Source organism: Podarcis liolepis, assembly GCF_965112155.1.
Source record: "Podarcis liolepis genome assembly, chromosome: 5".
Classification (NCBI taxonomy): domain Eukaryota; kingdom Metazoa; phylum Chordata; class Lepidosauria; order Squamata; family Lacertidae; genus Podarcis; species Podarcis liolepis.
In genome coordinates this window covers 17339709-17356812 of record NC_139556.1, presented here as the reverse complement: position 1 = coordinate 17356812, position 17104 = coordinate 17339709, and the positions used below count along the sequence as shown (strand labels likewise).

The 17104-nt window shown below is 44.8% G+C and overlaps 1 protein-coding gene across 3 annotated transcripts in view; it reads right to left on the bottom strand.

The window, feature by feature from the left end:
• The window catches only part of LOC310706504 (neurotrypsin-like), a 36071-nt gene extending 20108 nt beyond the window's left edge, over positions 1–15963 (bottom strand). The window contains exons 1-6 of one of the 3 annotated variants that reach the window (XM_083502516.1): positions 15820–15963; positions 10642–10874; positions 9607–9801; positions 5249–5294; positions 1709–1945; positions 1116–1239 (exon numbers count right to left, since the gene is read on the bottom strand). In XM_083502516.1, the coding sequence (XP_083358642.1) occupies positions 1116–1239; positions 1709–1945; positions 5249–5294; positions 9607–9696 (497 nt within the window). In that variant the 5' untranslated portion in view covers positions 9697–9801; positions 10642–10874; positions 15820–15963. Of the gene's footprint in view, positions 1–1115; positions 1240–1708; positions 1946–5248; positions 5295–9606; positions 10549–10641; positions 10875–15819 lie in introns of those variants that run through there. The other 2 variants (XM_083502517.1, XM_083502518.1) reach the window with 2 other exon arrangements.
• Between the last annotated feature and the right edge of the window lie 1141 nt (positions 15964–17104).

Below are 17104 nucleotides of genomic sequence, written 5' to 3'. Positions count from 1 at the left end.
AATGAGTAAAATGTATGTTTTCAATAATATTGTTATGAGTTTTTGGGGGGTAGGGCAGGGAGGAAGTAGACTGTATGCAGAAACCCTTCTAAACTCTGGATCCATCAAGTGTTAAAATATCAGCCAGGCTAGATTCCTGTTTGAGATGATCACATGGGTGATGGGCCATTAAGGGAAACAAAAGGAAGGGGTTCAGTGTGAGATGGCAAATGGATGGGGTCCCTCCCGCAACTCATGGTTAGTTAAAAGGATGAAGACACAGTTAGAGCTGAGTTGCAGTGTTGCATAGCTGTCAACTTACAGATTTGAAAATAAGGGACCAGCAGCCTCGAAAATAAGGGATCAGCAGCCAAAATAAGGGATTTTAGTCAACCAGCAGCCAAACGAAGCCTCAAGTGGTGGTTCCCATAGCGCAGCAACCCGACAAAGGAGATGCAGCAAGGAAAACCACCATCATCTCTCCACTGGGAAGTGCTGAGCAAAGGCGAGTCCCCAGGCAAGGCAGCCGATTTGATCAGCACAAGGCATGCAAGCTCCACCCCCCAGTCGTTCTTAGTCTCCTTATTGGGTGAGCAACACAGCCAAGCAACACAGTTGGAGTTGGCCAGCAGGGAGGAGGGAGAGGAGCTGCTTCCTTTAAAACCCGGGAAATTTAAGGGACATCATCAATAAGGGACAGCAGCGGGACATGGCGCTGGGATAAGGGACAGTCCCGCCAAATAAGGGACGCTTGACAGCTATGGTGATGTGACCTAGAAGAAAAGCAACAAACTGGAAAGAGAGTCAGAGCAATGTTTTAGAGCAATGGTTGGTTTCTGGTTGGAGTCCAAGGCGGTGGCTATGGGAGAAACAAGACCTTTTGGGGGTGTTAATGCCGTGAACCCCTCCATCACAGGCTCAGGGATGTGCAAATGAACCATATATCATAAAGAAACCACAGTCTCCACTGTGCCTGATTCCAAAAGGAAACACGAACCGTGGGTGAACACCTGGAACCCCTGGAATCTCGCACTGCTCGGAGATTGGGCTTGCACGCAAGAATATCAAGGGAATTATGGTCTCCAGCATCTAGCATAAGAAAGAGGTGCTGCTTCCCCACAATGAGACATCCCTACCTGAGTCCCAGCTGTCTGCAGACCACACTGGCATCCCAGTCTGTCCAGTCATCCCCACAGATAGTGCCCCACAGCCCATTGAAGTACAGCTCCACCCTGCCACTCTGAATCAGTCGCACGGCACCTGTATCAAAACAGAGAGAAGCCAAACAGTACTGCACCAAATCTTTGAAAAGGCCGAGCAATGTTTAAGGGCAATCTCCCCACATCAAAACACACACACAACAAAGCAAGTCAAGCAAAGACCCTGAATAGTTCTTTTAGTTTGGGGCTCCAGCTTCAGAGCCCCTCTAACCATGAAAACAGGTTCCTAGAGAAGGACACCCAGAGTTGCAGCAGAAACAAGGGAGGTAGTTCCTAGATTCTTAGGAATCAAAGTATTATCACCTTGGCAAAAGCTGAGACTACCCTCCTCCACTTTTTCCTGTTGCTTCAACCTTATCCTTTCTTCTTTTGCAGCCATTGACTTTCAGATCTTTTGAGTTCTTAAATGGGAGGCGAGCAGTTCCTTCCACCTTGCAAGCACTCCTAGCACATAATGTTTGCAGCCGTCTCTTTAGAAGACTCAGTGGCGCGACACTCTTGGTACTCACCTTGGCTGCAGTCACAGTTGGCCCAGCCTACGGCTCCAGAGGCAAGTTGGTAGAAGCACCAAGGCGTGGCGCCACCTTCTGGATTTCTGCAGTAGTTGTGATTCCCTAAGCCCCGGTTTGGATACTGATGAACGTAATCAGGAAAGTCCAACCAGTTTAAGCACGCCGACCCAGACAATGTCACAGACAGCGAGCCGTTGTAATATCCTAAGGGCTCCATCTCACATGCACCAGATACTGGAAGCAGAAGAGAAAAAGAAAAACTTGGCTTAAGTTGCCTCTGGGAACAACTTACCGTATTTTTTGCTCCATAAGACGCACCTTTTTCCTCCTAAAAAGTAAGGGGAAATGTCTGTGCGTCATGGAGTGAATGTGTGGTTCCTGGAGCCGAATTGCCCAGGGCGAAAAGCAGACCATGCCTTTTTTTTTTAGAAAGAGGGAAGGGGGTGTTGAAACAAAACCGCTGAGCAGCTGATCGGCAAGCAATCGGGAGGGATAAGGGACTCTAGATATAAAGGAGGCTACCTGGGAGGGGGAGAGGTAAAAGCACATGGATCCTCAGGATTTTTGCACTGGGTCCCCCCAAATTCACCATCAGATCACATAGCATGTCCATGGCTATAGCCTGCATGAATAAATCACACACCCACTGTTTCGTGGGGCCACAATGACGCAAAAACATGGTTACAAAGCACGGATCCACATGGATTCTCAGGGTTTTTGCACTGACTCACCGTCAAATCACATATCATGTCTGTAGCCACAGAATGAACCACAAAAATCATACATCCATGTTTAATTCATAATCCCCCCTCCTCCCCCTGTTTTCCTCCTCTAAAAACTAGGTGCGTCTTATGGAGCGAAAAATATGGTAGGCAGAAGTGCCAGAGGCAAGTTATTATCTTTCGGTTTGCTCCTCATCTGCAGGTAGAGATGAGCTGAAAACGCCCATTCTTTCTGTGGCCTGGAAAATTTGGTGCCATTTTAGCCATTTGCGGGGTAGAGGGGAGGCATCTGGTTGGCTACAGTGAGAACAGGAAGCTGGACTAGATGGGCCTTTGGCCTGATCCAGCACTCTCTTCTTATATTCTTTGGCAGTGCTGGATTATTCAGTTGGCAGACTCAGCATGGACTCAGGGCACCAGCAAAGCAGAGGCACCAAAAAAGAGAATGCTTTTGTAATAATTTGGCAATATATATATATATATAGTGTCAAAGTAGTCATCTAGAAAAATTTGAAATGAGCTACTTTAGTTTTTGCATACATGTGCCATTTCAAAAAATAAAAGTTTATTTGACTGTTTAGTATTGATTTTATTGTGAATGGCAAATGGGGAGGCACCATAAACTTTTAAGTGTTTAGAACATTGAGGAGGCTTGTTTAATCAAAGACTTGTAGGATTGGAAGGGAGCCAAAGGATAATCAAGTTCACCCCCCCTAGGAATCACAGGTAAAGAATCCCTGGCAGGTGGCCATCCAAGCTTTGCTTAGAAACCTCCAAGGAAGAAGAGTCCACCACCTTTCAAGGGAGTCCGCTCCACTGTTGGACAGCTCTTCCTGCCAGGAAGGTCTCCCTAATGTTTAGTTGGAATCTGGTTTTTCATAATTTGATTTCATTGGTTTGGGTCCTACCCTCTGGAGCAGCCAGAAAGAAGCTTGCTCCCTCTTCCATGTGGCAGCCCTTCAGATATTTGAAGATGGCTAATCATATCACGTTTCAGCCTTCTCTTCTGCAGGCTAAACATACCCAACTCCCACAACTGTTTCCTCATAAGGCCTATATAAACTATATAAACAAGACACAATTGGGAGGGGGGAATTCCAGAGGTAAATATTTTCTTCCATTGTATGGAAATTTGACAACAGGATAGCGAAAATGGATTCTACATGCCCCAATGGTGGCCAGGAAACTGATAACTGACGAACTGGAAGCATAGAGATAAAATTCCCCTTAATCAATGGCTTGACAACATTGGCAGCATATGAACTTATGGACACAGACTTTCTTTGGATAAAAGAATGATATTTGGAATGAGTTTACACAGAATGTATTCGGTTATTGATAATTATGTGGGCATTAGGATAATAAGAATATACACATCTATATATTAATGAACGGTAATGTAACAGTGTTTTGTCTCTATTTCCCCTCACTCACTTTTTTCTTTCTCTCTTTTTCTTTTACTCTATCTTTTTATAAACAAAATTATTCAAACATATATATATATAACCTGTTCCTCATAAGTCTTGATTTCCAGACCCATTGTCATCATGGTTGCCCACCTCTGCCCACGTGATGGCAGCGGTTTCTCTTGCTCCCCTTTTGTTTTTTGGAAGTGGCATTCTTCTATTAGCACTCTCACCATCGCCACTTCGAAGCGCTTCACTATGTTATGATCATGACATAGCATCATCCAAGAAGCATTGCTAGGGCCTGGGAATGGCAGCCCACGCTGGACAGTAGCATGGTCCAAACATTGTTCCAGAGGCATTTTTTGGGGGGGAAACAGTGCCCCCCCGCCAGAGCCCGAATAATGCCTCTAGAACGACATTACATCATGATATAGCATCCTTCTAATTGAGGCTTTGTGGGGAACAGGGAAGCAGCCTGTTCAGACGAGGGATGCAATGAGATGGGGGAAGCAGCTGCTGTCACTTTCTCCCCAGTAAACAACCTCACCATCACTCCCAACTATGTTTATTCATGTTCTCCGTCTCTTTAAATCCACCCACTTATCTACCCCTTTTCATAGTAAAGGTTCCATTGGGAACTTTCAGGTCAGTGTTCTCTCTTGAGCCTGTGCCCACTATTCTGTGGGTGGGTTGAGAAAAAGAAAAAGGAAAACTGGTCCAAGCTTTGCACCATGAAAAGCTAAACTGTCTGGCCTGCATAAATTTTGCAAATGTATGCATATTTTATATAACGTTTGCATAATTCAAGGCACCGGTGCCTTGCCTACTGGAACTCTTGTTAAGCCTTCCACTCCAGTTTGTGGCTGTATGGGAGAAGCCCAAGCCTGAGAACTTCTTCCCTTCCTGCCTGGGAGCAGAAGTAGTTCTGCTCATTAGGTAACGCTGCCACAGCTCACCTGACCTTGAGATAGGAGTGGATTCTCGGGGCTATGGAGGATTAGTATTTGAGGGAGCACGCACCTCTTCCCTGTTCTGTTCTCCCATCCTGAAGTCTCTCCACAGAGTTCAAGGAAAGAAGAATCTTTTAAATCTCATGGTACACACACTCTCTCTCTATCCAGCAAGCCAGTCTCCCCATCACACACATACATTTCCCTTTTTTATTAACCAGCGAACACCCTCAACATGCTGTAGGCCTGGCTGAGATGCTTCCATTTAATTCCCCCCACCCTTATTTGAATTTGCAAACTAATATATTTTGTCCCTTTAGAATCCAGTTTGCTTCCAAACTGACCAGCATGGGACTAAACAGATTTGGTTGCAGAAAGAACGTTGATAATGACAAAGACGAAATTAGAGAGAATAACAATACCTAAATTACCGGTAAATTTCTGCTGTATTCTTACCTGTGTTCTGCAAATTATTCTGACTGGGCTGGGATCCCAAGAAAGCCTGCAAGGGGGAGTGGGGGCAGGGGGGAGGGGAGGGAGGAAGGAATAGCAAACGTGCAGAGATGATTATCCCATAAAATAAACATAGATTTTTGTCCCTAATGCTGTGAAGCCCATTAAGAGCACAGTGGAAACACGCGTGCATTCGCAGGGTCGCCTGCCTCCCTCCTTGCTGTCATCCATTTGCACTTTCATCCATTTGCACTTCTGCCTCGGAGCAACTAGATGAATAATTGCTGGGCTGCAGGGGCTTTGCTCATGGGCTGCTGAAAGGCTGCTCATCTATACTTGGAGTTTATGTAAGTGCTCTGGGAGCAGGGAGAAGGGGTGGAGAGAGGCTGCAGGTGGCAGCTGAAAGAGTAATCGTTGTACCTACCACAGAGTAATGAATGGTCCACATTGGTACTTGTTTCAGTAATTTAGGACAGTTTTTCCCTCCATTGTTTTTAGAGAAAACAGGTCACCAAAGAGGGCACCTCCCTGTTGCCCTGACCTCCCTGCATTGACCCGGCAGAATACTAAATGTTTCTACGAAGCTCTCCCTTCCACTAAATCAAGAAGGACCTGCTAGAATCATTCTCAGAAGCGCAGAATGTAACCCTCCCTCTCCAGCCCAACATTGTGTTGTGCCTGGGCTGGTGTGCAAAGCAGCAGAAAGGAAATCCAATTCAAAAAGGCCTGAATTTTAGCTGCAAAGAATGCACTCCTGACTATACCTTTGAAGACATGGCTTGAGCTTTCTTGCACCTGACATCAAATGACATTAAGCATGGGGATCGTGGACTTGATTCTCCCCAAATGGCCTGGTGGGCTGAAGGTTCCCTACACATGTTCGAGTGAATCTGGAGAGATCCTTAAGTATAATCATTCAGGAAAATCACACTAACAAAATTTTAATGGAACATCCCTTAAAGGAAAAAAAATGTGACCATAAATTAGGGACTGCCCCCAGTAAATGGCAACAATTTGAAGCACATCTCAGTTAAGCTGCTTCTCTTGGCTGTTGGCTGGAAAACGAATAAGGTCCAGGCACAGGGCAGAGGAATGGATGGGCTGGGTATACTGTTCTGAAGCCCAAAGTCCTGTCCCACAATATAAGCCCACTGCCTTGAGGGAAACAGTGAGGATAAATTGTAGAACATGCTTCAGGATATTTATGCAAACTTATCTTGTGAGATTTGCTGGAGCCTCTCAGAGGCAGTGTTAGAACAGCCTGCACATCGGTTCTTCCTCTATCTGACCACGAGTGGAAGCTCACAGGGCATGTTGGGTCCAGGCTCACAGAACCATGGAGAGCTCCCAGTGAGCAACTTGCTCTAAGGAGGGCTAGGATTCAACTGATCTTCTATCTTGTTCCTGGGATGAGACCCTTCTGCAAGGAGTGGAAGGCCTTAAAGGGGCATTCCTCTGGCCCAGAGCCTAGCAATTCTCTGTTAGTTTTCTCCCAACTTGTGAACCGCAGTGATGGGCAGGCATGAGGGTGCCTGGGTCCCTTGGTGTGGAGGGGGCTGGTTTCTTGAGAAGCTGCAGCCTCAGTGTTTAGGGAAGTTTTTAATGTTTGATGTTTTATTGTATTTTTAATATTTTGTTGGAAGCCACCCAGAGTGGCTGGGGAAACCCAGCCAGATGGCCGGGGTATAAATAATAAATTACTATTACTATTACTATTACTGTTATCATCATCATCATCATCATCATCTCTGGAAGAAGCAATTCAGGGGTCACTCACTTGTGAGGTCCGTAGCTAACAGACTCAGGCAGGGTGTTCGTAGGGTAGACAGATGCAAAAGAGGACAATATTCAGACGCCTTTGATATTGACAAAATACACTTGCAAAATTCCCTCATTTGTACAGCTCTAAAGAGTACTGGAGTTCATGTCCTCTTTATCATCTTTGGCTCTGGTGCTGCTGGTCCAGCTCATATGGCTGGTCAGCTCATTGTTGGATTCCAACCTGCTGCTCGGGGCAGAAGTCATTATAATTCTGAACAATGATATGCTGGGCATAGCTGCTGAGCAGGTTAAGTCCATTCCCCTGACCTATGAGAATGAACCCAAATCTGTGCCTGTTTGAGCAGCCCACTGCCCTGGGGATGGACAGGACTGTTTCTGATTCTTCAGGTGGGGAAATGATCTATGCTGCTGGGGAATTGCTGTGAGACCAGCGAGAATCTGGCTAACTGGGTAAGGAGGAGACATGTATCTGATTCAAGAAGACTTTGAGAGAGCGCAATGGCATCCCATTTGAAGAAGAGAGATAACCATATCATTTTACTTCTGTCTTTTCTTCATTACCAAGGTTGACTGATTCAGCATTTATTTGACACTGAAGAACAAACCAAAGGTGTCAAGCTCTCTCTGTCCCACACACAACCCTGAAAGGACACCCTTCATAGCTTTGAAAGCCACTGTTGCTTGAAATTGCACTGCTTGTTTCAAGTCTTTGTTCCATATGAATTTCCAGTATCATCTCCATATGTTCGATTTAATAGCTACTGGTGCAACTCAGTAGCTTGCAAAGCTTTAAAATGTTCTGTGACTACCATCTACTGGACAAAGAACTGTTCACAGTTCCAGACTCTATATACTTAACACACACAAACACAAAACCACCTGTCCCAATTTTCCCTGTTTCATAAAGTACCATTTCCATTTCCTTTGTACATAAGCAGCAGCAAAGAGAAAAGGATCTCTCCGAACTGAATGAATGGACAACATGGAAAATGAGAACCAAGGTATGTTAACTTTTCAGTGTTCAAAATTCCAACTTCACATATATACTGATGTGGTCTGAAATGGTGGTATCTATTGAGGGAAAATAACTTGGGATCATTGACAGTTCAATTAAAATGTCAAACCGAGATGAGCATCCCTGCTTATGGACTTCACAGAAAGAAAAGGGAAAGGTATGCATGCCTCCCTGAATTCAACTCCCAAACCCAAATAAGAGTGCATAGAGTTGAGCTGCAGCATTCAAACGATGAAACTATGGGTCACTATCAATGTCGTCTACTTAGGAAGGTCCTCTGATGATAGAAATGCTCAAAATAATCCACCTCAATGGTCAGCCTCTTGAATTATCCAGTGGACTAAAATCAAAGTTTTCCAAAACACCAGATTGGCTTTGTAGAAGTAACAGCATATTTCACGGCATTGTTATTTTTTAATTGCCTCAAGCATAAATTCGGTTTTAAATACTATTTTGTTTTACTGGAGTTCGGCTGTATTGCTAGCATTAATAGGTCTGTTGCTATGATTTCCCTTTATAAACCCAGCGACACAACCAAAGTGATCCTTAATGGACTAGAATCTCACTCCAGCCTTTGGAATGTGACAACCATCAGAACAGGGGGAGGAAGGGAGAGGAGACAGTGTGTGGCGGAAGAGATGTGTGAGTTAGCTCATTGCTCTTCTTCGCAATTTGAAGCAGGATTACTAGTTGTGCTGCCTTGTTTTTGAAATCCACTAGTTTCCAATAGGCTCTGTTTGTATATATGTTTGCTATGAAGCTCCAGGTCTCTCTCTAGCCCAAAGAAAACTAGTCCCTGTAAAGATTCTCGCACCTTCAGGAAAGAATGAGTGCTTAAAACAATACTTCTCTCCATGGAAATGCTACTTTTAAGATGTAGACCTCTATGAGTCTTAATTTTTCAAAGCTCTTCATAACGGAAACTATTGTATTCCTCATAGTATAGGTAGGCAAACCAAAGGCAACCAAAATTACAGCACCTGGGGATCTGCTGCAAAGGAACAAATGAGACAGCCAGCGGATTTGCATTCGCTGTATGTACTGGCAAGTCAGACAGCATGGGATGGGCTTGATTAAGGGAGCTCCACCCTAGCCCAGCATGAATGAAGATGCTACAACTCACAACTGTTGGGGAGCAACACCCTCCTTTGCTATCTTAAACACACACACACACACACACACACACACACACACATTGTAAAAATACTGACAGAGGAGTTAGATACCTTTAACCATTCTAGCACCCACCTAGTACTTTCAGTTTCTGAGTCCAGACCACACACCCATTTATCATGAAACAATCAACCAGCACTGGAAGATCAAGTCTCTAATGCAGCATTTGGAAGATGGGAAAGACATGCAGTATATTTAAGGATTCCCTTAAATTTGGCTATATTCTCATGACGAGGAAGGAAATAATGAACACAACTCTTCCCCGACCGCAGCATTTGCCACCCCTTTCGCAAACCTGCCTGCGCAGCCCAGATTGCATTTTCACAGCCACATTTCCATCACAACGTTAAGCAGCCAAGAGACTTAATTCTAAGTAGAGGAGATCTCCTACCTTCACAGAGCCAAGACAGGGGAGCAAATGCAGCAGCGGGAACACTTGGAGCAGCACCATCCTTCCACAAACAGTGAGCTGGTTCTTCATGTTTCACATTTTCCCTCTACTGCTGAGCTCATCATCTGGCCTCCTGCTGCTCCTCTGCACCCCCCCCCCTTCAGTTTCACAGAGGCTAGGAGGCTCCTGTCATCTCTGTGCAAGGAAGAGAGCAAAGGGGTGGGGAAGATGGAACAACACCAGCCTGGGGCGCTTGCTTTCCTCTGCCTCACCTTCCTCTTTCTCCCTTTTCTTTTCCTTCTCCAAAGCAAGGGAATACCATGTGATCCAGAAGTTCTGAACCAGCTTTGCAAATAACAAGGGGCAAGTGTAGACGAGCAGAAAGCAGCCTTTAGGTTTCCAGGCTGGTCTCTCTCTCTCTCTCTCTCTCTCTCTCTCTCTCTCTCTCTCTCTCCTACCTCCCCCTCTCCTTGGCTTTCTCCCAATCCATTCCCTCCCCTTTTTCTTGCTGTCAAAGCTCTTTCTTTGGCACAGTTTATACACATCTCTTTCTGGTTCCAGCCTCCTCCCTTCCAACCTGGATCAATCCACCAGGGGTCTCCTTCTCTCCTCCTGGAAACATCCCTTTTATTTTCTTACCATTATTGTGGCTGTGGACACCACTGTACCTTAAAAACACAAGACATTCAAAGCAAATTCCTGCTGCCAAACAATCCTGGGAACGGTAGTTTGTTCAGGGTGCTGAGAATGGTATCTCTGTTAGGGGTAAGGTACAATTCCCAAGGTAGCTGCAAGGTGCTAACTCAGAGTTATCCACTGGAAGAACAACAGTATAATTCAAGTGGAGCAAAATCCTCTACTTGAATCTGAAAGTGATTCGAAGGAATCTGGACTTTATCCTTTCAGCTTAATCAACTACTTGAAGTTGCCCTGGACTATATTCTTCTCAGCTTCCCACCCTCCCGCCCTGCCTAGGAAAAGCTTCACACAGAGAGCATTCCTAGACAAAAGGCTCCAGACTGTGTAGGATGCTACCGATAGATTGGTGCATTAGAAGCTGATATGTATTTCCTTCAGTTGACAGGTCTCTCCCTTGAACTAAGGCTTGGAGGTGGTTCCTTGTGGCAGGAAGAATGGCTTGGTTGCTGCTGATGCCCTCCTCTGTGGCTCACGTTGTGTGGTAGCAGACTGACATCGGCCATTGACCCAGATACTCCCAGGCTTTTTCTCCCACTGGTCGGCACAGGATTCTCTCCTTCTCAGATGACCTATTGGAAGGAACAGCAGGAACATAAGACGCTGCCATATACTGAGTCCATGTAGCTCAGTACTGTCCACACCAGGGTTTCCCAAACTTGGGTCTTCAGCTGTTTTGGGACTACAGTTCCCATCATCTGTGACCACTGGTCCTGCTAGCTAGGAATGATGGGAGTTGTAGTCCCAAAAAAGTTTGGGAAACCCTGGTCTATACTGACCATCAGTGGTGTTCCAGGGTTTTAGATGGGGGTCTCTCCCACTTCTACCTGGAGGTGCTGGGGACTGAACATGAGACCTTCTGTATGCCAAGTAGATTTTCTCCCACTGAGCTCCAATCCTTTCCCAAGGTGGCATATGATTTGCACTGAAACAGACCTGATTGCAGGCAGCATAGTTTTTATTTAAATACTATCAGTGGTGAATAAACCCTTCTTCTCAATTACCATTGTGATCTAAGTGTCACCCAGCAGAACTGTTCCAGGTCCTCAGCAACTTGTGGTTCGGAGACTGAAACATCTACTGCCCATTGTGACGAACCTGCAACTTCTTCAGCTCCCAGATCACCCGGTCCCTTTACCAGTTTTTAAATCTTGCATGCTGGAGAACTAAATTTGATTCATACCCACACTGGCTGGTGAAAAGCCAGCTGGGAGAGGCTTGGCATTCAGTTGACTGAAACTATTAATGCCTTGCTGAGGGAGGGAAGAGCACCAGACAAGCTTAAATCCAGAGTTATTTGGCCTTTCTTCAAAAGCTCTACCTCCTAACTGGCTAGTCAGGATTCAGACTTTCGCACTGTCTATTCCCCTAGTTCTTTCTTTCCACTTGTAGGTGAGGTTACTGAGTGGTTGCTCTCCAGCTCAAAACTTCTCTGGATACTACCCACTTTCTAATGAGAAGCCACTCTGGTTTTCAGCCTCACTGTGGCACTGACTAGGTTCATGGCTTCCAGTCCTTGCCTTGGGATTAATAGGAATGATTGTACCCTGACATGTTCTTCCAAGCCCACGTTCCCAGCATGTTCACACTCCTGTATCAGTGCTGTCTACGTTGGCTTGGTCATGTCCACAGAATGAAAGATGGCAAGGTCCCCAAGGACGTGCTCTGTTGTGAGCTGGCTTCAGGCACCAGGCCCATTTGCAGACCAACTCTGTGTTACAAAGATGTCTGCAAACATGACATGAAGGCTGGTTACATCAACCCTGCCATGTGGGAATCCCTTGCAGAGGACCACAGTGCCTGGAGACAGGTAGGTCTTGAATCCACAGCAGGGACCAGAGGAGGAATGACTGCTGGGAGGAGCACAGAGAGAAGAAACGCCATGGTGCATCTGCAACAGCACAACTGGACGCCTTCATCTGCCCAAGCTGCAACAAAACATATCTCTCCCGTATCCCATATCAGTCTCTACAGCCACAGCAGGTGCTGCAACCTCCCAAGAGTTTGACTTCACGCTCCTCAATTGCCTCCCGAGACAGACAGATGTCATCTCAACTCAACCTTACTGATTCTGGTAGGTCTTTCTGCAGCTTCTGATACTGTTGATCATGACATGCTGGTGCGTCAGTTATATCATTTGGTGAGCACACTTGAGATTGCTTGAGTGTTCTGCTAATATTTGGCAAGAATACTCTTCTAACCTTCACTTTTCTGTACCATGCGTTCAAACAGGCAGGACACATGAGGAGGAATCTTTGATGGCTGCTCCACAGTTGATGAACTGAACTCCTTTTCTAAAAGTCTGTCAGCCTTCCATCATATGTCCTCTGGAAGCATTGTAATAATATAGTGTGCCGCCTAGTTTTTAACAGCTAGGGGAGAACAGATACAGGAACATTTAAATTTCTATGTATTAGAGAGACATCACCTTACTAACAAAGGTCCGTATAGTTAAAGCTATGGTTTTCCCAGTAGTGATGTATGGAAGTGAGAGCTGTACCATAAAGAAGGCTGATCGCCGAAGAATTGGTGCATTTGAATTATGGTCTGGAGGAGACTCTTGAGAGTCCCATGGACTGCAAGAAGATCAAACCTCTCCATTCTGAAGGAAATCAGTCCTGAGTGCTCACTGGAAAGACAGATCCTGAAGCTGAGGCTCCAATACTTTGGCCACCTCATGAGAAGAGAAGACTCCCTGGAAAAGACCTTGATGTTGGGAAAGATGGAGGGCACAAGGATAGGGGACGACAGAGGACGAGATGGTTGGACAGTGTTCTAGAAGCTACCAGCATGAGTTTGACCAAACTGCGGGAGGCAGTGGAAGACAGGAGTGACTGGTGTGCTCTGGTCCATGGGGTCACAAAGAGTCGGACACGACTAAACGACTAAACAAATGTATTAAATTTGGCTATGCTGTTTAGTATATTTCCCCCTGCCTTAAACTATTGTTAAGCATGACAGCAATTGATAGAAATACATCTTGAGTCCTCTTTGATTTGATGGAAGACTGTATTCCAACACAATGGTAGAAGAAAAAATATAAAGAATAAATGAAAATGGCAAGGACAGATACATTTTCCTGCCTATTCTCTTCACCCCACCTCAACTAACCTTTTTAAAAACAAAAAACCTGTGTGATTCATTTCATTTTGTTCCATGAAAACATCAAGCTCTCCTTTAAACAAGCAATAACTTTTTGGTTGAATTGACACAGCTCTCAAATGTGCACACATCCTCCCAATGGCACCTCTCATTTTTTGATTCCCAGTACCCTGCACTTCTCTGCCAGCGCCTTCTTTCTGCCACTGCTACCAAGGTCTAATGCAGTTGTGTCAAATGATGAATTAATTGCAGGGGCTGCTGCTAAGAGAAGGGAGTGGTTTCTCTTGGGTGTTTTCTACTGCAGTGTGTCTGGCCAAGGAATTGCAATCATTTAATTAGCAGCAGGCTCTGCTTGCCTTCAGAAGTGAGACACGGCAAGGGGGTGGGGCATGGATTTGTACAGAAATAACCTTGGCAAGTCCTCACGGACTGTATTTAGTATGGCTCACAAAGGAAGAAGGGGATTTCAGTACTGGGTTGATATACTCCTTTATCATGAACACATGAGGAAGCTCTGGTTACGGGAAGCAAATAAAAAAATGGGATGGTTACGTACCTGTTCCCTACAGCTTGTTTGTCCTGTCAGCATTGCCCAAATCTGTTCCACCCATTACCAGGCTGACTCAATAGTTGATGGGCAGGGAATCCTGTTCTAAGCCACATTTGCATGTTGATGCATTTTAAATATTGCCTGCCTTTAGCATAGGGAATGTAGCAAGGGTGGAGAATGTGTGCCACCCCCCAGATGGTGTGGGACTACAACTCCCGTAGACCCCAGTCAGCATAGCACAAATCCAGCCACATCTGGAGGGCCACCCCTAGAATATACCATGGTGCAAACAGAAATAAGTCTTGCTCTGTTGCCAAGAAGGACCCAGATGTCATTGTCTGAACAGTGCCAGAGCCAGATACGAAGTGAACCAACCCGGACCCTGCAATCATCATCAGAGGTGCTTTTTCGCATGCCCCCTCCATGAGAGGAAGGTGGCAACATGAGAAGTGGCCTTTTTTGCAGTGGCTCCCTGCTTTCTGAAATGCTCTCCCCAGGGAGGCTCACCTAGAACCCTCATTATATATGTGGCCATTTAAAAGTGGGTGTGATAATTTTTAATGCATTCCTCCTCTAGGCTTTAATGTATTTAGGTGTGTGTGTGTCTGGTTTTAAGTCGCTTTGGGTTGCCCAGAGCAGGATAAAGCAACTAACAAATTAAATAAATAAGTACATACATACATACATACATACATACATACCCTTCAGGGTTACCCCAAGTCAGTTGATTCCTATTTATTGTGCCTATAGGGTGCCATTTTGGCTACACTTTTGAAAGCAAATAAATCTTGAATCAGAAATAGCATGGCTGGGAGTCGGGGGGGGGGGAGGAGAGAGATGAGATATATAAGACATGAGAGAGCCCTGTCAACCAATTAATGAAAATTTTCTACTAGATCTGACAGGATTGTAGGAGAGCGGTGAAATTTTGCAAGATTTTGTAAACCAGATGTTATCTTTAGAAAAGTCTGAGGTTCTCAGACTGGACCTTCTTCGGTGTACAATCAGTGGTGAGATGTACCAGGGATCTGGTTTACATGCTAGAAGACCTTTTGGCTGATTGTAGGAGTCACTTTTGAGACCAAGAAAGGTGTGGCATGGCTTAATAAACTGAAATAGTTTTAATAAACATGGAAAGTAGCTAACAGTAGTTAAGTTGATTGCCTTTCAGACACTGGCAGCTAAGTATCAAAGTGTGACTCGGGTTGGGAAACCCAGAACAATGTGTTCATATTAACTCTGTATGTATTCCAGTTTTGTCTTTGTGCTTAATAGTGTTCCCCTGTTTGAATTTGGGTAGAACAATCCTAAGGTCTGTGGTGAAGGAATCACTTCCTTCTAAGCCCTGCCAATCATATGGGCGACTGTGGGAAGGTGTGGGAACAGCTTTTCCGAGTTTTTCTTCCATTTGTTGTTTTAATTTTTTCCCATCCCATTGACAGCTCCCGGGTTGGTATAGGATTGCTGTTGCTTTTGCCTCTTTTGGATGTGTGTCAGTAGAAGGAAGGGGCCTCCTCTGATCTGCTGCCAACATACCAGTCTCTGCAGCCATTTCATGAGCATCTGTTGGCAGACCTGTTTCTACACCCACAGAGAGAGGTCCTCAACATCCTACGGTCCTCAGTCACTCTCCCAGGGAGCAAAGTTCTGCTCCCTTAACCATTTACTGTCATGTATAGTTGACTATTACTATTATTGCATATATGATAAGGTTGTAAATTTTAAAATATTTTAAGGAGGGAGAGCCTCAAAATAAGGCCCAAATAATTTACAATGCAATATGCCCAACATGTGTTCCTCAGGAGCACAAAGACCAGTAATAAAAAGGACAAAAATAAGAATACTGAACGTTAAAATAACCTTACACATTCCACCAACCACATAAACAAATGGTGTATATCAGGGATGTTTGACAGGTCCATCGTAATCTACTGGTAGATCCCCTGGAGGTTTTGGTAGATCGCTGGCTCCCTTTCCTCAGCATTGGTAAATTAGAACCCTGTCCCACCCCCTCGTCTCATTGTTGCACAATCTGCAAAACGGAAGACGAAGTTTACTCAGTGAGGCTGTTTGCTTTCCCAGATCTGTTGGTGAGTGGCTGTTCCTTTTCCTCCCCGTAATAGTCTCTTGGGAGTTGGCCACCCCTGGGGTATATCATCCACGCTACTGAAAATAGGAAATATCCAGAAGAGAGAAGAATTCCAAATATAATCTAGTCTAAATTCTTTGGTTAAAATAAAAACGTTAAACAAAAGAATGCCTTAATAAAAAAAATGTAACTGTTTATCAGAACGTAAGTCACTTGCAAGGTCAGATAACTGAATTTGGCATTCTGCAGATTTAGTTTCAAATAAAGGAAAGGTCTATGGAACATGACAAAGAACAAATGTAGCAGTTAGCAAAAACTGAAGTCGTATACTCACAAGTCTTTCATCACCACCGCCTAAAATGCAATTAGATTCTTTTTATCTAACTAAAAAAACCCCACAATCTCTCAAAGTAATCTTTGTTGTTATTAGTCAGTGAGCCTTCAGAAGGCAGCATGCTGAAAAGTGTTGGGCGCAATACAGCATAAAATTGTTTCACTTCAAGCATATTTTGAGGCTTTGCCTTCCCTTTAGTCCCCAGCAAACACAGCACCCTTAAATGCAATACTTTTAGTAACCGAGGTTAAAAGTTTTATGAGAAAAAGTAGAGAAGTGTTAAATCAGGGAGCAGGGAGAGGTTTTTGCCCCTCACAAGTGAATGGAATCTAGGAACGGATTCTAAGAACTGCCAAATTCTATGGACAGAATGGAGAGAACTCAATCCATTCTCACTCCCCTTAAAGCACTCCTGCTTCTCAACTTTTTCCTATCCACCACCGAAAATCAGGGTCAGGGTTAGACTGGGATGTTCCCATAAGAAAGTTCCCTAGTTGTGAGGCAGATGTTCTGGTGGTGGCACACAGATGGCACTATGAAAAAGACTCTGAGCTTTATCTTTGTGTGATCCTACAATAATTTAACACTCACAATACTTCCCACCACCACCACCACTCATGTCATACTGGGAACTCTTGGCTGCAAGGGTCACGCTTATGGGATGCTGCTGTTTAGCAGTTTGGAGGCCAAAGTTCAAAAAGAAAGTTTGCTCTATAACAGCAGACAA